The 25265-nt window shown below is 41.0% G+C and overlaps 2 protein-coding genes across 6 annotated transcripts in view; one reads left to right on the top strand and one right to left on the bottom strand.

The window, feature by feature from the left end:
- The window catches only part of veph1 (ventricular zone expressed PH domain-containing 1), a 40211-nt gene extending 32262 nt beyond the window's left edge, over window positions 1-7949 (top strand). The window contains exons 13-15 of the mRNA XM_061281364.1: window positions 3249-3385; window positions 5126-5179; window positions 5243-7949. Coding sequence (XP_061137348.1) covers window positions 3249-3385; window positions 5126-5179; window positions 5243-5425 — 374 coding nt within the window. The 3' untranslated portion in view covers window positions 5426-7949. The remainder of the gene's footprint in view (window positions 1-3248; window positions 3386-5125; window positions 5180-5242) is intronic.
- Window positions 7950-9354: 1405 nt separating this feature from the next.
- ccnl1a (cyclin L1a) lies at window positions 9355-17286 on the bottom strand. 5 transcript variants are annotated; one of them, XM_061281376.1, is made up of 10 exons: window positions 16946-17283; window positions 16684-16758; window positions 16290-16399; window positions 14656-14776; window positions 14483-14547; window positions 11964-12063; window positions 11286-11390; window positions 10879-11132; window positions 10591-10689; window positions 9355-10512 (listed from the first exon to the last, which is right to left on the bottom strand). In XM_061281376.1, the coding sequence occupies exons 1-10, from the start codon at window positions 17189-17191 to the stop codon at window positions 10038-10040; spliced, it is 1650 nt and encodes a 549-aa protein (XP_061137360.1). In that variant the 5' UTR covers window positions 17192-17283; the 3' UTR covers window positions 9355-10037. The 5 variants fall into 5 exon arrangements, 4 of the variants coding, with proteins under 4 accessions (XP_061137360.1, XP_061137363.1, XP_061137361.1 ...); XR_009714735.1 differs by lacking the exons at window positions 9355-10512; window positions 10591-10689; window positions 10879-11132 and adding an exon at window positions 14104-14117 and having other exon boundaries at window positions 11359-11390; XM_061281379.1 differs by lacking the exons at window positions 9355-10512; window positions 10591-10689; window positions 10879-11132; window positions 11286-11390 and adding exons at window positions 11400-11535; window positions 11702-11747 and having other exon boundaries at window positions 16946-17286.
- Window positions 17287-25265: the final 7979 nt, after the last annotated feature.

The raw sequence follows: 25265 nt of genomic DNA, 5'->3' as shown, positions 1-25265 counted from the left end.
TGATGAAATGTTGAGTGCAGGGCACAAGGCTTGTGTGTTTTCATTTAGAGAACAAACGTCACATTTCTAACTCTTGAAATATTTGGCAATAAATGCTTCCTGTGGGTGGGTGATTTTCTTGTTTATGGGAACTGGCACAGTAGGTTTGTTGAAAGGCCTGCTGAATAGACACTTTTCAAATATCTCAACTCATGTCCGAGAAGCATTGTTACCAGGATTATACTGGAGATGATTTTTCATATTTCTTGTGTTCCCGTATAAATTTGTAACATGTTCCAAGCAGTGGTGGTTCTGTCAACAGTTCTCACTCATTTGTGTATTCAAATTGTAGTTTGTACAGTGGGAGTTGTGCATTACCTAAAAAGGAAAACTTTTCATCTGCCTGGATAGCAACACACGCATATAAACACACACTGTTCGGTAAAGGATCAATGCAAAATGAATTCTGAAAAAAAATAGAACACATCAGCACTGCTATTTTACCTTAGCAACCAGGCTCATTGGTCGGCTGATGACTAATTGACCGACTTTAGTTTAGTTTAGTGGAAAAGTAGATCATCAGCTAAAAGCATCTTCTCAATAGAAGGTTTTAGGCAGCTTAGGAGAAATGGGGTGTCTCTGTTGATGTTATGGTCAGTTTTTTTTTTTTATTGTTCTTCCTCCAGCCAGAATGAGAGGTCAAGTCTGTGGTTTGGTGGAGTCTTCTGGCTTCCAATTGAGACACATGCAGTAAATATTGCAGTAAAATAGACCTTTCAATTTTTTCATTAACAGTGTTGACTCTTTCTGTCTCTCTGTCTCTCTCTCTGTCTCTCTCTCTCTCTCTCTGTCTCTCTCTCTCTCTGATGTATTTTTAATTAATACACATGAAGCAGCATAAATGAAGTTCCTATCAACAGTAAAAACAAAATATGGAAAAATATGAATCAGTTGCAAAAACCGCCTGCTTATTAAGTGCTGTCAATGAACTTCAAAGGATTAACTTGTTTTGCTTTTTTGCAACACATAAGCCTCAACAGATGTTATAATAATAAAAAGCAGGAGACAAAAGTGCCAAAATATGTCTAGTAAGCATCATCATAATTTCTTTTTGTATTGTTTTCTTGACAAATCCAAAATTCTGCTAAATTTACTGCAGCAGGCTACTTCGGGTCGGCTACTTTCGTCACGCCTTTATTATTAGTTACACATGCCCGTCGAAAATACCGATTCGCTGTCAAATTTTATCCACCACACAACTTTTTACATTCCGACGACAATTATGACAATGTGTTGATGCTTACCTTTTTTTCCCCCCTACAGCCCTACTGTAAAACTGATACGTTAGTGAAATCATTCATTTTTCTTTGCCTTTCATGAAGTCAGAAGGGCTCGGCTCTCGCTCCCTGTGACCCTGAACAGGCTTACCAGTCTAGAGGATGGATGGGTGGATGACAGATGGATGGATGGATAGATGGATGGATAGATGTGACAACTTAAGTCAACGCAATTTATGACAGCATGACAGAGTTAAAATGAGACCTTTGCATGTCATGGACAAGATTTAAGGCTGCACCGCAGGTTATATAATCAGGCAAGGTCTCTTGTGTATCTTAGCAGCTTTAACATTGAAAGAACAGTACAGTAAAAAATGTCATCACTGTCATTTTTTATAGTTCTGTTTTCACCATTTTTTTCATATATGTAGGTTTTTATCGTAAAAGTAGAATTTATAATGATCAACTCCCTAAACTTACATAATGACATAACGGTACATAGTGACCACATACATATACATCATATTATCATGTTAAATGTGTTTTTAGTAATGAATTACAATAGTGAAGTGATCACAAATGTCAAATTCAGGCCCAGAAAGTAGAAACCTGGCCATAGTTTGGCTTTAAGTGCTTCTACCCAACAGAGCCAGCAGGGAAATGAGCTTGCTTACCTGCCGATTGATTTAGACACCTTTGGAAGTGATTCATTTGCTGACCTGCCGGATTTGACTGATGGTGATAAGATAACCTGATGAACTGAACGCACATCATTTGTGACTCAAGATAACCTGTCTTTTTCGTCTCGTCATTTGATGTCAGTGTGTCATATACAAGAGGATGTGAACTGTAGTCCTGGCCTGAGGCTCACAACTAATCCTGGGACCATTTTCCAGGTGTCTCCTTCAAAGCAAGAGATAGACACTGCACCAAAGATTTATGCGTCAGACATGTTTATTTCTGTGCACAAGAACTTGGAATATTTCTCGGACGAAGCAGTGTTGCAGCATGTCCTGTCATACAAAACGGTGTTCTTGTCTAGGGGCCTGCCAGGAAGAATGATTGTCATCTAGTATATTTTGCCACGTCCATGTGAACAAAGAAACTTTCTGTCACATAAGCACCACTGAGCCCCAAATTTGTTGCATGTCCAATCCCTAGACAATATTGATGCAGTTCAAAACCTGAGGAGAAAAAGAAGAGGAAGTGATTAATAAGTCTGCCTCAGAGCTCTGAGGTTTGCTGTTTAAATTTCAGCTCCAGCCTTCTTCTTTGGGGTCTGCATGTCCTCCTTAGGTTTGGGTGTGGATCTTCTCGGCGTACACTGGCTTCCTCCCACATCCCCAAAACACGCTCATTAGTTTAATTGGAGACAGTAAATCCTTCATCAGTGTAAATTGTTGCTTGTTTTTATGCAATTTTATGCAATTTGGGTTTCTTTATTTATAGAGCTCATCATAAAAAAAACACCTCAACACAGTGTTGTAAGTAAATAAAATGTGAACATATAAAAAGAAACAATTAGTCTTGTGAAAAAAATTGAGAGAATAACAATACGACAATCCAATTCAAATAAATAGTAGAGTCAAACAAGGGCAAAGTCTCATGCTGAGTATCAACCCAAGGTGAGGGGGAGTCCAGGGGGCACAAAGGTGTGACCCTATTGAAAACAAGCTCTCAAGAAAATCGCTTTTACTTCTTTAGCTTTGAATGTACCGTAATTTTCGGACTATAAATCGCGTTTTTTTTCATAGTTTGGGTGGGGGTGACTTATACTCAGGAGCGACTTATATATGTTTTTTTTCCACAAATTTTTACTTCATCATTAACACATCACTTACTTACAAGTATAGTTTACGGTAGTATTTAATTGTGTATATGATGCTTCTCTTTTCATGCTCTTTGACAATGCGAAAAAAAATCCTAATAAAAAGCAAACAACCGTGGTGTCATGACTATATTATGCTCATTTTTTTTGTGTGTCTTCCACAGGTGTGAACCAGGAAGGTCAGCCTCTCATTGAAGGAAAGCTGAAGGAGAAGCAGGTCCGCTGGAGGTTTATCAAGCGCTGGAAGACTCGCTACTTCACTTTGGCAGGGAACCAGCTCCTCTTCCGGAGAGGCAAATCGGTACGCTCATGATGAAAATGACACGGGCATGCAAACACACACTCTTCTGTGTTCTCAATCTATTCATGGCCAAACTTTATGCAAGAGTGGAAATTTCAGTTTGTGATCAGCTTAGCGATCCCCATGGGGAAGCTGCTGAAGTCAACTGTAGCACATCTTGGCCTTGGGACTCGCTCCTGGGGGAACTTCAGCAGCCAATGGGCAATGATGCAACACAATATGAGTCACTCACATCCAGTGTAACTGCAAGCAGATATCACCGTGACCAAGTAGCAAAGAGCCAGAATAGTTTTTATCGGAAGGAAAATAAGTATCCAAGCAACTCAAACGTCCTTTTAATCTCATGATTTATTTAGTACAGAGCCTTACTGGATTGTCAGCTGAATTTCAACAGTGCTTTGAAAATGAAGCTTCAAATTTGTTTCTAAAACCACTTGGTGTATTTTATTTTGTACTCATCCAGGTGGCACTGTTGGTTAAAGAAACTAATTTATGAAATGGTAAGTCACTGTGCTTTCAGCCCAATGTTGAACAGAAACAAAAAATACAACAACTGGTTCATGAAGCTTATTTGAAGCTTTGTTTTGCCATCACTACCAAATCGGACAGGTCACGTTTTAAGTAATCATTTTGCATGGAAAACCACCAGGAGCAAGTTCCTTCAGCCTGTTCTTGACTGTTTTACTTTTTCATTGTCCCATTCTGTTTACTAATTATACCTGTGTGTTTTAAGATTAATTAAATAGAACACAATTTATTATCCTAGTTGAGAGGGAATGTCTTTGTTCCTCACGCTGAGTTTGGATTTCTGTCCCATAGCGGAATTTTCTAAAAATATCCAAGAGTGAAGCTGTTTTGTTTTTATTCCAAATCAGCAACACCATCTTGGTTTTTCAGCAGCCATAAAAGGGAAAAGGTTTTCAGTCTTTGTTCTTGTTGTCAGCACTTGCTGGTATGTTGAGAAACCTATTCCCACACGGAGAATAAGATTCCACAAAATGTTATTTTACGATGCTTCATTTCCATCGGCATCTCTCAACAGTAAGGTCCACAGTGGCTCAGGGGGGTCTCGTTGGTTACTTTTTTTTTTTTTTTTTAAATGTCAGGATTTATTTTTACAGCAAGAAACATGCTCACCTCAGAAAATATAAACCCCACTTCTGACATTTTATTTACTTTCAAAAGCAGACAAAATTATATCCCTCGTCATTTTATGTCATTATGTCATTTTAACCATTCAAGACATTTGTGTATCTAAAAATCCACCAATTTTGCATAATTGAAGCTTAATGGGGGCCACTTTGCTTGAGTTGATGTACCTAATGATGTGGCCAATGAGTAATTGTTGATGATTCACTGTACTGTATGTTCCATGAAGTCAATAATAAATGGGTACATGAGTGCACCCTTTGGTAAACAGCAACAAGACCACCAGTGTGGCAACAACAGCACGAATCATCAAACACATTCTCTAGTTATGTGGTTACCGCCGAGTAAAGTCAGTGCGCAATATCCCTGCCTCACCCTCAACAATTACAGACAACCATTTGTAACATTGTGTTTAGAGCCCAGAGCCTCTGGAAAACAACAAATTTCAACATTCAATCTGTAAAATCATTTGGTGTGCGGTTAAACATACTGGAAGCAGTCGGTGATGCATCAGCGTTAGGAGGAAATGACCAACATGCCATTGTCAGTGACACACAAAGACTTTTTTTCTTTTACTCCCACTCCCTGCAGAAGGATGAGCTGGATGACATTCCGATCGAACTGAGCAAAGTACAAAGCGTCAAGGTAAACCTCAGCTCTTCTGTTAAATCAGGGCACGCGTCAATCCGGTTCTCATTTGTTTGTCAGGCGGTGGCCAAGAAGCGGCGGGATCGGGGTCTACCCCGAGCTTTTGAGATCTTCACAGACAATAAGACGTATGTACTGAAGGCCCAGGATGAGAAGCACGCTGAGGAGTGGTTGCAGTGCATCAACGTGGCCGTGGCTCAGGCTAGAGAGCGAGAAAACAGAGAGGCCACCACCTACCTGTGACCTGACCGCACCACCTTCAGCTTCACAACTCACCTGAGCTTTTATGGGAGCGCACACATATTAATCAATATGTTGAAATGTGTTCATGTTGTTTAAGAGCACAAACTCATCAGAGGTAATCTATAGTTCATGTAAGCAAAGCGCAGTATAAAAAAAAACAGGATTACTCATTTTGGAAACAGGGCTAGCCAACTGACACTTTCATTAAGTATGCAGTATTACATTCTAGAAATGATAGTGATAATATACCAGCAATGGAACAACTGTGGTAAGCAACTTGAATCATGTCTCTATTTCCAAATAGATCTTGATTGGAACGAAGCAAACCAAATGAGCTGATATATTGCATCCTGTAGTAATAACCAAAATAAGTGCAAGTGTGTGTGTGTGTGTGTGTGTGTGTGTCTGTGTGTGAACCCTACATGTAAAATTCCTTACATTTTAATAGTTGTCAATGAACCAATTAACGGATTATTTAATAAGATGATTAATGATTACATTTAACTAACCAATGTTAGGGACAAACGACAAAATGAATGGATGAAATATTACAGGATTCTAGATGAGCCAAATTCAAAGCAGAGCTGACTGTATGTGGCCCAACTACTTTGTACTTTGCAAACCCCTGATGTGGACTCAACCCCATAGTTAGAGTTTTATTTCATATTCTTGGAAGGCAAAGCAATTATTTCAAATGTCAAAATATGCCTTAAATGTGTAGGTAATACAAGGTGTGCAAGTGACACATTTGATATTTTCTTTTCTTCTGCTTTCTATTTGTTTCAAAAAGAGCAGTTCATATTACTTTCTCATGAATATTCATCTATTTTGAAAATTCCCACAAGGGTCGGTCGGTGCAGTGGTCAAGTTGCTTTTCTTTGCTGTCTGGAGTGGGATATTTTGGGGCGTCTCAAAACCTATCTTGATGTCAACGCTCTTGCCTCATCGTTGAGTGACTGTGCAAGAAAAATTGCTGTTTGGTTGCTATTGATTGATTGCAACAATCTCCTTCAAAGATCTTAACGTCCTGTTAAAATCTTGTTTTAAGATTGTGCCTGCTTCACATTTTCCAGCTTTAGGCCTGTCTTGTAGCACACGAGAGGTTTTTTTTTGTGTTTTTTTTTTTACTTAACACACATCTCGAACTGTCACCTTCATAAAACCGATCAACTGTGTTTTATATTTTTTAGGTTAGGCGCCTAGTGGTTTGCGCGTCAGTCTCACATATCTGAGGTTCTGGGTTCGACTCTTGCCGCTGGCCTTTTTGTGTGGAGTTAATATGACCTCCTACATAATAGATTGAACTTGATCACTTTTAGGGCATTCAACCATTTAGGTTCGACTGCACTTAAATATCTTCACTTCAAATCTTAGTGCAACAGCTGGAACCCAGCTAACTGCAGACATAACATCGGCTCAGATTACCTATGTTGCATTCTATTTCCCCATTTCCCCTCACCACCTCCTAGAATCAAAATCAGTGTTCAGTCAGTACCATCATTTTGGTAGAAACGTTACACCATTTAGATGCAATCTAAGTTCAGTGAGATGTTGGTGGGGGTGGGAGGTGGGATGAAAAAATATATGGACTGTGATTTTTGGTTCAGAAAAACATTTTGTAATGTCAGATGCCACTGATGTTGGAAAAGTTCTCTTGTAGTTCATCCCAAGGGCTTCATCAAGTTTTTCCACAACAACCAAACTCATTCAAGGATGACTTTGTGGAACACTTTAGATAGGCTGATTGATCCATTTTCCATAGAGCAGGTTTGTCAGGGAGGGGAGGGGGGTCAAGAAAACAGACCAAAATCCAGATGTTGGGCTAAAATCACTGATTTACCATTTCTTTCTTTACCCTAACAGTGCCATCTTTTTTAAATACAATTGCTTCATAAATGGATGGATGGATGCTTCATAAAGAAAGTTTGAAGCTTCACTTTCCCATCACCAAACTGTTCAATTAACCCAGTGCTTCTCAATTATTTTCTGTTACGCCCCCCCCCTAGCAAGAAGAAAACTATTCGCGCCCCCCCTCCCCACCGTGACTATCCTAACTTGTCACTAACTGCGCCCCACTATTTGAGAAGCACTGGCCTAGGTGACTGATTCACAATTTGGTTTTGTCTGATATCAGAGATTAAATAAAGAAAACCAACTGGCTGATTGATTTGTTTTAATTGAGAGGGAAAAAAAACAGCAAAAGCATTTCACTAGCTGACCAGGAGATGGCGACAGCGTGGCATCTGAAGACCATGGCTTGTTTGTTCTGCTATAGCCTAGGTGACTGATTCACAATTTGGTTTTGTCTGATATCAGATATTAAATATAGAAAACCAACTGGCTGATTGATTTGTTTTAATTGAGAGGGAAAAAAAACAGCAAAAGCATTTCACTAGCTGACCAGGAGATGGCGACAGCGTGGCATCTGAAGACCATGGATTGTTTGTTCTGCTATAGCCTAGGTGACTGATTCACAATTTGGTTTTGTCTGATATCAGATATTAAATAAAGAAAGCCAACTGGCTGATTGATTTGTTTTAATTGAGAGGGAAAAAAAACAGCAAAAGCATTTCACTAGCTGACCAGGAGATGGCGACAGCGTGGCATCTGAAGACCATGGATCGTTCTGCTATGCCGGTTTAAAAAAAAAAAAAAAACGTAATTAGCTAGGGGTCAAAGGTCAAAGTTTACGGTTCAAAGTTCACCCAGGGGTCAAAGGTCGGTTCAAAGTTCACGGGGTCATGTGCACATTTTCAATTTTTAACTAGAGTTGAAAGTTCAGGGTTCAAAGGTCACCCAGGGGTCACCACGGGGTCACCACGGGGTCACCGCGGGGTCACCGCGGGTTCAAAGTTCAGGGTTCACTTTTTTTTTTTTTTTTTTTTTTTTTTTTTTTTAGGTTAACCTTTATTTAACCCAGTGCTTCTCAATTATTTTCTGTTACGCCCCCCCCTAGCAAGAAGAAAACTATTCGCGCCCCCCCTCCCCACCGTGACTATCCTAACTTGTCTTGTAAGTCGTAAAATGTTGCACTGTCGCAAACGTGACAGAAGTAACAATGAGAGCGCCACTGCCCCCTGCTGTAGTAAACGCGCAATTACACTTTATTCTAGTACTGCCAAAAAAAAGCCTGTTCCCCAGGGTCACACGCGCCCCCCCAGGAATAGCACCGGGGGCGCGCCCCACTATTTGAGAAGCACTGAATTAACCCAACATGCATGTTAGAAGAAACCTAAACAAGTGCAAAAAGTCCACACAGGAAGGTCTGTTCTGAGATTAAAACCCCCAAACTTCCTAGCTGTGAGGGAAACTTCCTAACCACCTTAGCCATTTTAACATCAAATGTATTTTTTGATACAATTAGTACACGTTATTTTAACAGGTCAAAGAATGTGCTATTTATTTTGTATAAACGACTCAATCATGTGTTTAAAGACTACTGAATGAAATTGTCTTCCAGTTCTTCTTTTGATTTGAATCTTGAGGATTGTGAAATATCATGGATTGTGTGCACGTTGCCTTTTCTCAGCAGAGTTCATCAATAAATCTGTGATGGTGCAATCAATGATGCATGAAGCATTTTTTTAGTGCACAATATGCACTCAGGATGCAAGAATGTGGTCAGGGTCCCCCTCACATTACATCAAACCTGAAACATAAATTTGAAACTGCAATCCAATCGTGGTCACTTTTTAATCTAGGTGGTTCTAATGCAGGAGAAACAGACCTTGTCACATTTCTGTTTTTTGCTTAAACCAGTAATTGAGCATTTAGGAAACAAGCTGGACACCCCACTACAAACAAGTAGCGACAGTGCCCTCTGGCGGGTATTTACATAACTGCATTTTTCCAAGGTGACAAAATGACACGCAGTAGCGGGACATGTTCACTCAGACTTTCAGTAGTAGAGAAAAAGAGTCCAAACACAATTCAGTGCTGTAGCTCATTTATTGAATAAAAATAGGACATGAATATGTGTAGACTAAAACCAGTGTAACCAGTTGACAGCCCAAAACGTTTAAATTAAATTGAATCACAATGTAAAGAATATGAAGAACTGGTCAACAGCAAAACTGTTCTTTGGAGACTATTAAAAAAATGTAAACTTTGGGGACAAAGACCTGCCTACAGCATTTTGCCTTCCTGAATTGTTTTATTTGACATTTTTCATCCTTGCTATCCACTGTGCAGATCGCTTTAAAGAATTAAAGCATTGACATTCCACCCATGGACATCACTCCAACTTTACACTGTAAATAGATGCTTTGCTACTTACTGTACATGTGAATCTGATAGGGCAGGGCTATGTGGGACATTTTGTCTGGCCAGTCAGGCGTTGTCGCACAAAGTCCACATTGAAGCTAAATGTTAGCTGGTGTGTGACATGAATAAAGGACTCAACACACAGCATGTTGGCTTCTGGGAACAAATTTGACATGAGAACCATTTTCTACATGTCAACACAAATGTATCAAAATCAACATTCCATTCAAACAAAGACATCTTTTGAGTCAAATAAAGGATGCGTTTGAGAAACCCCAAACGTCAACGCTGGCTTTGACACTCCTGAAATTATTTACAATTTGGAAAAGTTTTGTTGCCGATGCGAGTGTCAGCGTCTGTGTCGTCCGTGTCCTGAATGTCCGCCGCTACTGCTGCTGTGATGTTTGCCTTTGTGACCACGCTCGCGCTCCCTGTCCCTGTCGTAAGAGCGCGATCTCTCCCCATCTCTCCTGTCTCCTCGATGTCCGCCACTGCGCTCGTGTTTGTGTTTCTTTGAGGTCGCGTCGAAGGCCCCGCCGCGATCTCTGTCCCGGTCTCTTTCCCTCTCTCGATCCCGCTCCCTGTCGGCTTTGAGGGGCGTGCGGGAGCGGGACCGAGAACGCGAGCGTTTCCTCTTGTGGCCCCCGCCGTTGTGGCGGCCGCCGCCGCTCTTGGAGTCACTGTTGCCATGGTGGGCGGCCTTGGCTTTGAGATGGGGGAGGAAGGGCGAGGGGGGGTGTCTCCGAGGCGAGGGGCTCCGGCTGTGGGATCGCGAGCGTGAGCGAGAACTGTACGTCCCTGAGCGACTGCGCCGGCTGTTGTAACTGCAAAAAATCGGGAGGGGAATGGAGTGTCACAACAGACGTGACACGTGGCAGACACACGCGTGTGTGTTGACTTACTGCCTGCGAGGGGAATGCGATCTGGAACGTGAACGCGTTCTGGATCGCGAACGGCTGCCACTCCGACTATTCCTCCCAATCTTTGCCTCCTTCCGCATCCTGATATGAAGATGGTGAAAAAGATGGTTAGGAAAGAATTCAGGGAACTTCATTCATTTATGACAAATGTACCAATCTAAACACCACAGAAGATTTGTAACGAAAGGAACAGCAAGTGTTTTAAGTAGAGACATTCATCTTGAATTTGATCAAGTTAAATCACTATTGTGTCACAGCAGCTTTTCTTACCCATTGTGTGGGCTTTTTGTCATCTGTGTGCGGTTGTCTGTCTCCTTCTTTACAGCTTTAACTGTTTGGCTGTTGGGGGACTTCTCTTCCACTTTGACCACATTTGGAGAACAAGGTTTTGAGGAGGGCGAGAAACTCCCCAGAGTGGTCAATGCTGGGGTGCCATCTGGATTCAACCCTTTGGCCTTCAACTTGGCTTCAGCCAAGCAAACCTTCCTCCGGTCCACCTCTTTGTCCAGCTGCTCATAGTTGGGCTGTGAAACAAGTTACACTGTCAGTCAACACACTGAGCATTGAATAGGACCAGTAGATTTTGGACCCACTAAATGTTTTATTGCGTCACCTTTCTTTTCTTCCTAGTACCGTTATCGGTACGTTAATGCATGAAACCAAGACAAATGTTTTACCTTCTTCCTTGTGTAGAGTTTAAGGGTGGTGATGCAGACCTCTTTAATGTCATCGTCACTTGCTCCGAACAGCATGTACCATTGAGGTTTGTTGGGCAGGGGGATCTGGGGAGAAAATGGAGCTACCTCAAAATTCTACAGAAGCCATCCGCATGCCAGCGTATGAGGGGAAAAATACTTTTGCTTATCTGTACTCCTAACAAAGACCAAAAGGTGAGTGATGCCATGCTGATTGGACCCTGTTTAAGCTCTGTGGTAAAATGTCAATAAAGTGAATAAAACAAAAGGCAGATTCTTGAGTATGCCACACCGACCAAACCAGAAGCCCCAAGGTAACCGGGACACAGTGACCATTTTAAGGCAGCTGCAAATGTATATTGCACGCAAACAGTGTAGTACTTTAGAATCAGCCAGACCTGCAAAAGTGTGTAGTAGTCTAACTTCCTTTTGTGCCTCGACTGCCTGGAGAAACCAGTCCAACATGACATCAATCAGGTTACATTATCTTCCTCATGCGTACGGTTTTTCATTCACTGACATAAACGCAGTAGAGATTGCGCAGAACGAACAGGTAAATCAAGAGTACAGATTAGCAAAGAATATTTTCTCATAACATGTCATAGAAGGGCCACATACGATTTCAAAGCACCTCAATATATATATATTTTTTATCCTCACCTGCAGAGCTCGGGCAGCAAGGAATATGCAGGCACATGCAATGGTCTCTGCCTGGAACCTTACAAAGACGTTGGTCCTCAAACTGTCATTCATGTAATTCCTTTAAAGACAAAGAAGAGCAAACAAAAACATAGCATCTTCTCTAAACAAAGCCACTATATGTTAGTCATTTTTCTAGATGGAGACTCCCTCGACATAAATCCAGCTATTGCAGAATGCAGTGGTACCGCAAAAGGGAACAATAAAGCCAGTTTACATGCCCCTGCAAAATTTACTTTTAATACTAGAAATTAAGGGCATTACTTTTGCATCAACGAGGACTAGATTTGCAGCAAGGAACTGGACTTTTGTTGTCAATTTCTGAATTTTCCCTTAATTTGTCTACATCTACAGCAGACTCAAATTAAGTCAATTAGTAGTGAGGTGTCATATTTGGAGACCACCACCATCAGCCATGGACGACTGATCACAAATAAGTGTTGTTAATGTTTGGCACGATTGCTTGTTTTCATGCCTTTTTACTTCCGAGTTTTGCTTCCACTGGCTCCCTAAAGTCATCAAGCTTTACCAAACAAAAATAATTGATTTAGATATTATGACTAGTGACAAGCGCCCACTGCAGATTTGGATGACCCATATTACATTTTTTCATGGCAGCTACACTTGTTACTTGTGATTAAAACATATGCCGTGACTTTTTATACTTTCGCCAAAACATCAAAATCAGATCAGTCAACTTTTAACTTGTTACAATAATGTAACTTTGGCTAAGGTTTTAATGGTGGTAACTCTGGAATAACTGATTTCATATGAGATTTTGATCGGAAATACAACTTCGAAATTCAAATTTGCTGTACCACTGTATAGCAGTAGCTGAAATGTCGAGCTGCTAAGATCCCCGAATAGCTAGTTAAGTTAAACTTGGGGTCTGTAATGTTTAACTTTGCCCATTTCTCTCTGGGGTGTTCACGGCAGTGGTGTTTGTCACATAATTTCCATCTGAAGACCTGCCAGCCTTACACGACACCTTGCCATGAGCAGATGAGGTGATGACACATGCCATGGGAACATGCACACGTTTTAGATGTATCAAATGTATCGACGCCACAGTTGCCACATTCAGATTGTTAGATCTGAAGGGACCAGGAAGCAAAAGCATTTAAAGTCGGTCAACATGCACAGAAGCTAGTTCCGGGAAAGCCAGCGGTGTGCAAGCTTACGAGGCCAAACTTTGTCATCGTAATTCATTATCCAAATCAGACTTGGAGACAAGACTATGATCAGAGGATTGCTGTCTTGGATGAAATTGCTGTGCCCAAAAAAAAAATGCACACTTGATATTTCAAAGGATAAACGAAAAGTGGTGACATTCAAAAATGGGGTGTATATCGGGCAAAAACATGAGTAATCAATGTCATTGGAAGACAGACAAAAAAGGATTAAAACCAAACGTAGTCTATGAGGAGCAAAATGGTAAAATGCAACTGAACAAACCTGAAAACCAACCCTCACAAAAAATTAATTGGCCAGGCAAAAATGAAAGAAAAAAAATCTTTGCTATGTTCCTCCTCCATTCTACATGTTTTCCTTCATCTAGAAGACGCTGATATTCAGCACACTCAGCTGTTACAGTCTAATTAAGGAACCATAAGATACTTCAATGGCTCAGGATTAAAACTATGCCAACAACATGCTAACTGTGTTGAATTATGACTGGTGCAGAGCAAGAAGGGTCCCGGAAGGCAAAACCTGAGAACTGGATCCGCCTGCAAAACAGACATGTCTGGACAACACGTCAGTTTGGAACATGACATGCTATACTATTAAGTTTTTACCTGCTCCAAAAACTAACTTTGGTCAATACTCAGTAAGAGTAAACTAGAATGTAATTAAAATATGGTAACAATGTGATCCTAAGAGCCTTGGCACAAAGAAAAATACAAATCCTTGTGGGGAGCCAAGAGAAAATAAGACGATGTAGGCTGTTGGGAAAGGCCCCAGCGAGCGCGCCGCGCCCCCTTCAACGAGTCTCAGCATTGGGACTGGCTGTGCGGAGAGGGGCAGCCAGCCAAAGGGGGGAGGCTTCCTGAGGTCATGTGGTTGGAGGAGGCAGAGTTCAGAGGTTCTTTATGTGACTTACCAGCACGGACTACCCTTTAATCAAAGAGTAGAGAGAAAGGACAAAGTTAAATCACGCTCCCTGACACCATCAACAATTTACAGCACGTGTGAGACGTCACAGGGGTGCAATAATACAAATTGCAGCAATACGTGAACTGGAGCAAATGGGAGTAAACCTGGGCAAAAGGTTTCAATGTGCCTAAAAACATCAAGGATTCCTAAATGGCACTTTCCACCAAAATAGGCTTACAATGATGTCCTAGGACAAAATCAGGTGGCCTTTTAAACGTTTCAACGGTTCATCTTTAGCCCAGGTCTGTGTCAGTCTGCTGAAACTTGTCTCTGATACAAGAGAGGAAGTAGCTTAAGGTGAGGTGGAAAACAACAATGAAACTTACCAGGCGGTCTGGACCAGCGTTTGGTTCTTTTCACACTCCAGGACTTGCAAGTACATGACAATTATCTAGACAGATGAAAGGGGAGAAACACATTTTATAAATTGCTCTCATGGGGAAATGCCTGCAAAACTAGACTGGTAAGTTTTGCTATCATGTGTTGGGTGTAACCTCACCTTGTGCGGATGCTTGACATGCACACAGAAGCCCAGTTCCTTGAGAATACGCCGCTCAGCTTTGATGACTTGATTTTTGGTGTTTATGTAGTTCTGATCAAGAATCAATGAACTTGGAGTCCTGGTTTGAAATGGAATCAAAATAAAAGCCTCCCCTTCCATTGAGAATCTCAAACCCACCCAAAAGAAAAAGCCCTTCTGTTTAGAAGTACTCTCGGTTCTTTTCTTTTTTTCTCAATTCCAACCAACTTTCAGCAGTTTTGTTTATTTAACTGCATGCCTGACAGTCTGCTGGGGTTTGATGACTCCTGTGGTTCTGAAAGCTTTTAGGATCTGTCGCTGTCAACCTCTATCACAGCCTGTCACAGCATTGAAATATCAGCCATGGTCGTTGCACACAACACTTAAAAATATGCAGTCCTCTTGATAGCTAACAACTTAAAATCACCTCATTTAAGTTATATAGTAAGTTTTGAGCGAGCATGACCATAAGACATATGCTTATTTAGGTAGAAAACAAATGATTCAATGAGCTATTGAAATGTTTTCTAAGTGATTTCAAAAGCAAACTGAGTCAAGACAGTATACTGTATGTATGTAACCACGCAATTAGACTGGTATTTCTACTCCAACTAAAGCAAAAAATATATAATAACTATTAGTAATAATATTGACTTGCAACAAATAGGTTCAGCTACTTAATGAACTGAAAGAGATGCGAGAATTACAGGCATTCAAAGAACTCGTGCTAAAATTCAACAATTACACATCTAAAAATGTGACTACCAAACTCATCACAATGAAGCTGACGCACTGAATCTAATACATTCGCAATGACTTATGCAATCAGTTAGTGACTAAACTGTATGAAATCGGCTCGTTTTGGCAACGAACAAGGTGATATTCCAAGAATAGCCGTAAATGACAGCTAGTGAAAGGGATTTTGAGCTAATTGCACATAAAAAAATGCATGGTAGGCAGTAGTCAAAAGAGAACTACATTACCCAACAGTCTGGAGATTGACGCACTGATACCCAAAGCTTAAGACTGAACCACAGAAGTCTTCAAGGTGCCCAGGGGGACAAGGACCTTGGGCCAGCCTGTCATCCCCAATCCCAGTGCCCCGAGGTGGCGCAGACCACGGGCGTCTCCCACAGGAAGGGGCCTGGGCGAGGAGATAGGCCCCCTTGGATCATGGTTGTCATGCCGACTGCTTCATCTTACGTACCATTCCACATCACCCAGGGTTTGGTAAATGTAGCTGGTCGCTGTTAGTTGGTTGCAAGGGAAAAAAGAAGCCAAGTTAATGCCGAGGTCTTATAGTACTGCCAAGAACACACTTCTTATTCAAACTAATCATTCATACTGCAAAAGCAGTAGTCATAAGATGCTCTTGAGTTTTGGGGAGACACAAATTTAAGTGGTAGTCAAAATTTAAGTGTTACATCTGCAAATGTACACTTGTAGGGTGAAATACTGCAAAGTATAAACATAGATTAAGAGTACAACGATAAACAGAAGGGCACTTTAACAACAACAACAAAAACCCAGCAAAATTAATACAATGAAACATCTTCAACAAGAACAGAAATATCTTTACAGGATGCCTACAGTAAAATAAATCTGATACTTACTTTTTTACTCTAATCTGCTTCAAGTGATGAAAAACGTTGATAACGTCTCTTATTCGCCTGGGTGCTTCTTCAATCTTGGAGGCCAAGTTAATACAAGCCATTGCAACAATCTAAATACAAAATGAAGCACAAGGTTGCAAGAAAAGGGTGGTAGAAAACCAGACAATAACTTCGGGAAAATAACCACGTGTAAAAACAGCACAACAGTGTTGTTGATTTAAAACAACAGTTAGTTATTTTGGTTCAAGCGCATTGCGGAAATTATCCGAAAACAGCCAAAGGAAAGATTAAGCCGCGTTTGAACGTGTCCAACATGGCGCCCGCCAACGTTACAACAACGATACGCTAGCATGAGACGGCACCAGCGGCCCGACAGCCTAACAACACGACTTACCTCGAAACTATGCTTGACGAAAGACTTGGAGTAAAAGAATCGATGAAACAGCACTTGCCCAGTTGCCATCGCCACCTGTTAAAAACATAAATACATACAAGTTTTTTTAGGGGGTTCCTTCCAAATAGCACAATGGAGCGACGCCATTTTGACTCCACCACGCCAGCGACATAGCAGGCTAACGGCTAACAGGCCGTGACTTATTTTCGACACCGCGAGTCCAAAACATAACACGGCTTTCCAAAGAATTGAGGCGATTCACCTGTGGTAAACGGAGAAGAATGCCCGCCGATTGAATCAGCTCACATCCCAAAATGCGAAGGTCGGTTTCCGTGTGTAGGTCGAGGCCGTCAAGCATTGACGGCGTCGGAGAGAGCCTTTCCTCGGGGATGAGCGAGTTGTCAATCGTAAGGTACACTTCGGAATAAACTTTATCACCAATGAGGATGCCATCGTTGTTTGTTGACGTGGTTGAAGACACAGAAAGTGGACCTGCGGCCATGTTCATTCGGGGGAAAAAAAACGTTTTCGGCGGGGGTGATCAGGCAGCCACAGGACGGAACAGGGTGCCGAACTAGAAGAGTGACGTCACAAAGCTGCTGGGGCGCAGACGTTGGTGTACATCCGAGGCGAAAAGTAGTTTCGCAACGTTAGTATAAAACGCAGCTTGCTTTAATTATAGAATCAAGGATTTTCCAATGCGACTAAAATTTGTAAATGTATACGTGTTTAGTTTCTAAAAATAATTTGTGATGTTTTTTAGTCTGTATGTTTGGCAATGACAACAATTGGTGGGGCGTTCTATTTTCGAAATGAGGTCACTTCTGTGGGGCAAGCATTCAACTTTGATAGTAATCAATTATTTAATAAATTTATTAGGAGGGTTTTAATCAAATCATACTGTCCTTCCCGACAAAAAATAAAATATTACGTGATTACAGTCCTACGGAAGAGGGGGCCAGTGAAGAAGAAAAAAAAAAGGGGGGGGGGGGTTAACAGGGGGGGGGGGGGTGTTAACAGGATTCAGATTATTTTTCTCAGAATCCTGACTTTAAAGTGGGAATTCTCCGTACTCTTACATTCAGTCCTAGTCCCATTGATGCATGAATCATTAAACATTATTTGCCAATTCAAACATTAAAAAAACAGTTTAAACTACTTTGAAATTATTAAATTACTTCCATCCATCTAATCACTTCTTCACCCTTTGAACTGCCCGGGTGTCTGTTAAAGTGGGAGTTCAGTTAAAGTCAAAGAAAATTGACTTTTTGGTTAACAATTTAATTTCTTGTGAAACAATTTATTCACATATGCAAAATACCTCAAAACAAAACTCCACATGAACAGCCGGAAGAATGATCTCAAGCTATATAAAATAAAATAAAAATACATGACTGACAAAAATGCCCAGAGACTACTTTCTTTAATGGTCCTTTATGCTCTTCTTGTATGAGATCCTCACAATATAATTCTTTATTTAGTTTCTATAATATTATTTTCTCTTTTTTCTTTTTTTTTTTTTAAATTTCTTGTTGCTGTTTCCACTTTGTTTCCACGAGAAAAGTTCTATGACAATGTTTGCCTTAAATGTTTATTTGGAAGTTGTGCAATTTGAAAAGGTTAACGGACAACCAAACTAACTTGAGGGAAGCGGAAGTCCCAATTGCTCAGATGACGTATGTTACGGGAAGTTTCAGACTTTTTACTCTCACCTCTGGTGTATATCCATCCGCTGTTACTTTCCTCCACTCCGTGACAATAGTCATCAATTTCATAACTTCATGCTTAATGCGTTATTTAATACCTGTATTATTGCATCTTCGTCATAACTATTGCTAGTATTGACTAATTATCTAATAACGTTTTAAACCATTATGAGTTTAGCTGATCAATGCAGTACAAAATGTACTGAACAATGTGTGGCCCGAGGCGTTGCAGTGCTTCTGGACAGCCAGCAGAGGGAACCAGTGACCCAACATTGCGTGTATTGGGCAGCTTTTGAATTCACAACATTGAAGACAGACGCGGCTCGGCAGTCAGCACGCAGTTGTGTGTTCGAATCTCGATTTCTTTTGTGCTTACGTTGTTGCGGTCAGTTTTCCCACGTGTGGTTATTCATAGACCCCATCTTGTCCATAAATGTCTACATGCATCCCCAAGTGATTGACTGGCGACCAGTCCAGGGTCGGGCACTGCCTCGCCCAAAATCTAACTGGGTTTGGTTTTATCCCACCCAAGGCACTATTGAGGAGAAATGCTATAGAAAATACAGTTACATTCTTTTTTTCCCCCATGTCGAGTTGAATCCAAACATTCAGTGCACATTTCTCGTTAAACAAAACAATCTCGATAAAACATCACACCATCTAGTTGAAGCTATTATTTGCATGTTGCCAAATATAATCACAGTGATGTGACTGTGTACTCTTAAAACAACCAGTAGACAGTAGAGTGGGCAGCTTCAATAGAAGTACCATTTGGACCTCATCGTAATGTGAAAAATATTCGGTCTGTTTGAGGCAATTGTAAGATAAGCCCTGATCACTCACTGCAGAGAAAACATGGAATAATACACACTCACACCCGCACACGTTTTATCTGTTTCATTAGCACACCACATGAGGTGGCAGACTGAGGCCTCATTGTCTCCATCATTAACCAACACCTACGACCAGCACCTCCCCGCTCTCGCACTCAAGCAGTTACCACGACAACAAGAATACTGGGCATTCTTTCTTCTGTTGCCCGGGTGACTTTAATTATAGGGTGTGGGAGGACTTACGGGATGGCAGAATTCCGGCATGACCATAGCGACGCAGGAGGAAAGCGTTCAGGGATACCCAGTGACGAACAAGAGCTTAGTTATACATACACACGCACACCACTCCCTGTGGTGTGTGTGTTTACAAGCATCTTGCGCAAATTCTCCAGGGACATACGTGCATGCTTGCCCTGCTATGGTAATTACACCAAGTAGATCACATTCAACGTTTAGGATTTCTTCAAATTGAGAAAAATTAATGCCAAGGCATTGCAAACACACTGCATGCAATAGAGGAGGAACTTTACGTGGCGTGTATATATACAAAATACATTGTTCAAGGGCTATACAAAAAAAAAAGCCATTCCAAAAGGAAAAGGCCATATGAGATTGATTAGGAATTGCTAGTCTTCTTTATCAAAGAGCAAACGTTTTTCTAATCTTAATAAATGCTTGAAAACTGTGCCTGGTGCAGTGCAGAAAAATATTTCTGCTAGGAGAAGCAATTTACGCAATTTCAACTCAGACACTCAGTGCTAAGCGAGAACAGATCATAATGTGCCTTTTAACAACAGCACAGGAGGGATGATGAACCAAATATATTCAAAACATATTGAAGAATAAAACATTTGTTTTTTTCTTTTTCTAGATAGAAGCCTCTGTGCTCTCCTATGCCACTGCAGAATCCCATTAAAACAGTTGAACACTCTTTTATAAATTCCCAGCCGACATAAAGAATCTACTATTAAGGTACATAAACCCAATTTTAAAAACTAACTCAGAAGTGACTGTGTAAAACCTTGAGTACAATTTTATCAGCCAACAGCTAGTGTAAGTCATGCACAAGGTTAATGACTGTCACTTTTGCATCAAAACAAATTCAAGTAGCCCTTATTAGCTTTTCAAAAATGATGCAGCATACTATTAGATTGTGGAGGAGAGCTGGACTACCCTGAAAATATAAACAAAATAGTACAAAGTAAAAAAATAAAATAAAATAATAAATCAAGAGTGGTCAATGTAAAGCTCTCTCCATGTGTAAAAACTGATACTTGGATTTTTTTTACTACCTTATAAACCATCAGTTTGCGCTTTCTTTTGAAACCATTTTAAATGGAACTAAACCTCCCCCATCCTGTCATCAATATGGTGCAGGTGGATCAATACACTACCACACATAGGAGGCAGTGAGTGGACAAAATCATGATGGCCCCTTCTCTCTGTGGGGACAGTACGTCCATGCATTGTCTCCCAGCTGGAGTGGAAAAGTGGGATTGCAGGGAGTGAAAACCAAAAGGTTTCCATGTGTGCCCTCGAGAAGGGAAATTAGTTCCTTGACGCACACACTTTCTTTACGCCTGTCTCTCAGTGTGAATTATGTCAACAACAGACATTGTCTGTGCCCATAGACAGTGAGGGACATCATGCTCCTCCACTCCAGCCCTAATGATGTTTTCTGTGGATGTGTGTGAGTGAAAGGGCGAAACACGAAGAAAATGTCAACCAGTCGCAATGTGAAGAGCTGCATTCTGACCCGCCCTTCCCCAAAGGCACCTTGTGCTTGATGCCTCTTAAAGTGTTGCTCACTTTCAGCCTGGGCAGCAGTTTGTGGCGGAGTAGACCCAGATGGAGAGTTGAGGTGCAAGGGTCTGCAGCCCAAGAAGATCCTGCTGAGCTTGAGACAAGGCAGCAGTCAGAATTTCACTCTCCTGACATTCTCGTCTGGGTGTTTCCTGGAGCAGGATCACCCAGTGGGAGGAAGAAAGAAAATATTTGTCATTTGGAAAATAAAAGAGGCATTTGAGGATGCTAATATTAGTGATGGGAAAATGATGATTCAGAGTTGCTTCATGAAACAATGGTATTTTTGAGATTTCTCTGTATGGCACCATTGTTTTAATGAAAGGGGTTTAGAAATGGCAAGTCAGTGTGCTTTCAGCACAATGTTTAATGGAGAGTGCCGGGGGTCAAAAAATGGGCAGTGATGTTATCCATCACTGCCCAAAAGATTCAGAAGATTCAGAAACGAAATCAGATGCGATTTGATAGAACTCAAAAAACAAATTGCATCTAGATTTTTGTGTCAAAAGATTATACACTGACACAAAAACTAACCCTTTGTAACCTTGAACTGAACCTGGATACATATTAAGTTTTGTCAGCATGAAGCAGACAAAACTTAACCTAGTATGTTTTGATGTAAGAAACTACACAAATGACACAAAAAAAAAGAAATGCCTTCATCGTAAGAGAAATGTGTCATTCATGATAGAAGAGGATGTTTTTGTTTTCTGGGTGCCGAAGAGCAAGACTACACTCGAGTTTCCAGTTGCGATCAATTCAAAATGAGCGTTATTATCTAACTGGATAAAAACAGACTTTGGCCTAGTTATTGTAAAAATGTACTATGCACATTAGACACCATCAACGTGCAGCACTTAAAAATATTTGTCAAACATACTGTTAACACACTCCATGATTTTGTGGAAACCTTTGAAAAGGTCACAAGCGAAGCGTCTATGTATACAACCAACTCTTGCCACAATTACAGTGGGTTGGCAACAAGGAATGAAGTTGGAATAAACACCATTTTGTTTACATCTTAAAAGTGGGAGTCACTCGCACTAAATCAACTGTGATTACAAACTAAAACTCATCATGTGACAGCTTGTCAGAGATAAAAATGTTTTACGGCACATGTTTTTTCTGGCAATGCCTCGTGTTTCAGTATGGATCATAGCCATGAACACTGCTCGCTCACTAGCTTGTTTAATTACAAACACGTGACTTTTGAATGCTCTTGACAATAAGTACAATGTACTGTACACATGCTTAAGGCAAGGACTTTATAATTGTACCTTACATTAGCTTTGGCTTGTAATATGGTGAAGAGGGTCTTATTGCTATGGCAACCTCACGTTAACATATTGAGTGGTCAATAATTTTGGTAACACTATCATTTTGAGTCGTGCTCATTGCTGTATGTCATGTTGTACTAATTTTACCGACTGATTCAGAACTACTTTTTTTTTTTTCCCCCAAACACAAACTTTCACATAAATCACAGACCTCACATGATACACCCATGACACTGTGGCTTACTTGTCAATCGGTCAGTTTGTGTATGTTAGTGTGTATAAAGCATATGGATTTGTCCGTCAACATCTGCTCCTGGGTTTATGGGGAATCCCAATGATGCGGTGTAACACTATACGGTAGTATATATGACTCTGATTCTCTTTGCGTGGTTTATTTAATAGGCCTGTAATTCTCCACATATGTGCATGTGTTGCTATGTGAAGCTTGTGTGCCACAAAAGCCACGTGTCACTCTTTAAACCATTCCAGGGAGTTATTGCAAAGGTGCACATGCGTCATTTCGCACACTTGGCTGCGGGGCGTAGGCTTCTTCCCGCTTGAGTTGAGTAGGGAGCCATGCATGTGTTGTGTGCGTGTGATCTTGTGCACGCCAGTCGAGCTGTATGGAGAGACAGCCATCATTATAGGCATCTCAGTGAGAGCAGGATTACAAGGCTATTGGATAGAAGTCACACGCAAACTGTTTTTCATCCAACGCTGTAAAACACATTCCAGTGGCAACACACAAACACATGTCAAACCGCTTTCGTACAACCTAATCAGCTCACGTGTACGGATGTTAATATCATACACGCACAGAACACCCAAAGCATGTCATGTGACTTCAGTGATGTCAGTATGAGGTTAAAGGTCAGGGATTGTCTCTGTAGACCAGGGGTCAGGAACCTTTTTGGTAGACACAGCCCATTTTATACAAATAATTTCCCGTGAGAGCCATACCATTTTAAAATAACGATAGACTAGATACAATTAAATGCTTGTATTTTAATTAAGACCAACGATTTTTTCTGTGTACTAATGTGTTCTTTTTAATAACGTCACCAAAAGTGCCATATCTGGCTTGCGAGCCATAGGTTCCCAACGCCTGCTGTAGACGGACTGACCTTTTGGGGCAGCCAGACCGAGTAATATGACAATGGGGGAGGGGAGTGATTGACAATTTACAGACACTCAGCCTACACTTTGGACAACCGGAGTCAACGTTTCTGTTTTAAGTGACTTTCTAACACACCCCATCAAGTAGTTTGGCGTTTCTCACTGCCATCTGCCGCAAGTCTGTATGAGCGTGACGCATCTGTAGTGCCACCTGCTGTTTGTAAAGCAAGATGTAACTCCTGATGCATCGCCTCTCCTCCCCAAGTGTCCTTGCACTTCTCCTCCTGCAGCTCTAACTGCACCGCCCGCACTTCCCCCTCTTCCTCATTGAGCTGGATATAGAAAGAATGTTATGCGTTGACAAAATCATACACAGAGTCAAAATGTCCCCTAGAAAGAATGACTCGTATATATTCTGTTTTGTGTGAGACTGTCTCATGAATGACATCCTTCTCTGTTGAGACTATTCAGTGTAATAATTTACGACAGTATTTCCCACAACAGTATTTCCGATGTACTTCAAACGAATGCCAGGGTAGTACAACAAGCCAGATATATGCCAGCAATTTTTTTTACGTGTTTCGCTTCATTGTTCTTAGCTTTCATTCCACTGTTCAAGGTTTCATTTTGTTTTCTGTTCAGGGTGTTTGTGGCTCAACCTTCTGTCTTTTCCTGGATCATTCTTCTAGGTTACTCCCTCGGTGCAAACACAATAGCGGTGTGCCTTTATTGTGGGCATTCTATTGACGTAGTGGAACATTTATTGCAGAAATGTGCAACACGCGGACATTACCAATCAGTGAAGCTGTGAACGGATACACAACACGAGTACTGTCTGTTTTAATGTAATTTGACTGCAAAATGTGTTAAAAAAATAACAGTGATTCCTCTCTCAAAATGAAGTTGTAATTGGTGATTAACATGAGAAAATAACTGATCATTTTAGATTCCGATTCGTTCATTTACAGGGATATGAGATTGATTTTGATTGATTGAATTTAATCTTGCGCTGAAGTTGTTTGCTGTCCTGCTGGTCCTGTCTAAATAACAGCTGTTTTGTTTTTCCCCCTTGTGAATTGTCAGCTGTAGCTCTGCCTCTTTGTCAAGCTGCTCCATCTCCCTGCAGATGTAGTGCATTCTGGCCTAGCTTCCTTTCCAGGGCTGCAGTCAAATACACAATCATAAAAGCATAACTGCTGGCATTGGTGTGTCCACACACATGAATGGCAAGCCAGCAGTGTGTGTTACATTAGGGCCATTCACATTGCTTAGATGTTTTCATTGCGTGTAGCAAAAAATAAAGAAGCTTTGACACAGCGACAACTGTGCCTCTTGGCTTTGTGGGAGTATAAACAGGATGTCACAAAAGCAAAAACAACAAATAAATAAGGCAGGACACAGGCCAAACTTTTATGGTCTCTTATAAAAAGAAAACAGTGAGTGGACTGGCCTTGGTAAAATGCTTTGGAACAATCTTCATATACTTATTGGGTGACATTTGACAGTGCCAATCTAAATTGAGCATTATTATCTCTGTCAGAATACAGCACTCTTCTTAAAAAGCGAGTCAAAAGCAACCAAGCTTTCGTTTTAGCTGGGGATATTTGATGCATTTGTTCACCTGCGTTTGCACATTTCCAGTATGCATGCAAGTGTGACAAAAAGAATGGCAGGGGTGGGTTTCAAATAAGAAAGTAAAAGACAAATTAGCGTGTGAGTATTCGCACGCGCATATGCGTGTGTTATGCTTGCGGTTTTGTGACACCCTTAAAAGCGGCTCGTTCGCGTGAGTCGCATCAAATGAGAAAACAACACTTCCTCTTTATAGGGAGAATGTGCGTGTGAGC

The sequence above is a fragment of the Syngnathus typhle genome, linkage group LG6, assembly GCF_033458585.1.
Source record: "Syngnathus typhle isolate RoL2023-S1 ecotype Sweden linkage group LG6, RoL_Styp_1.0, whole genome shotgun sequence".
NCBI lineage: Eukaryota > Metazoa > Chordata > Actinopteri > Syngnathiformes > Syngnathidae > Syngnathus > Syngnathus typhle.
This window is presented reverse-complemented; position numbering and strand designations above follow the sequence as displayed.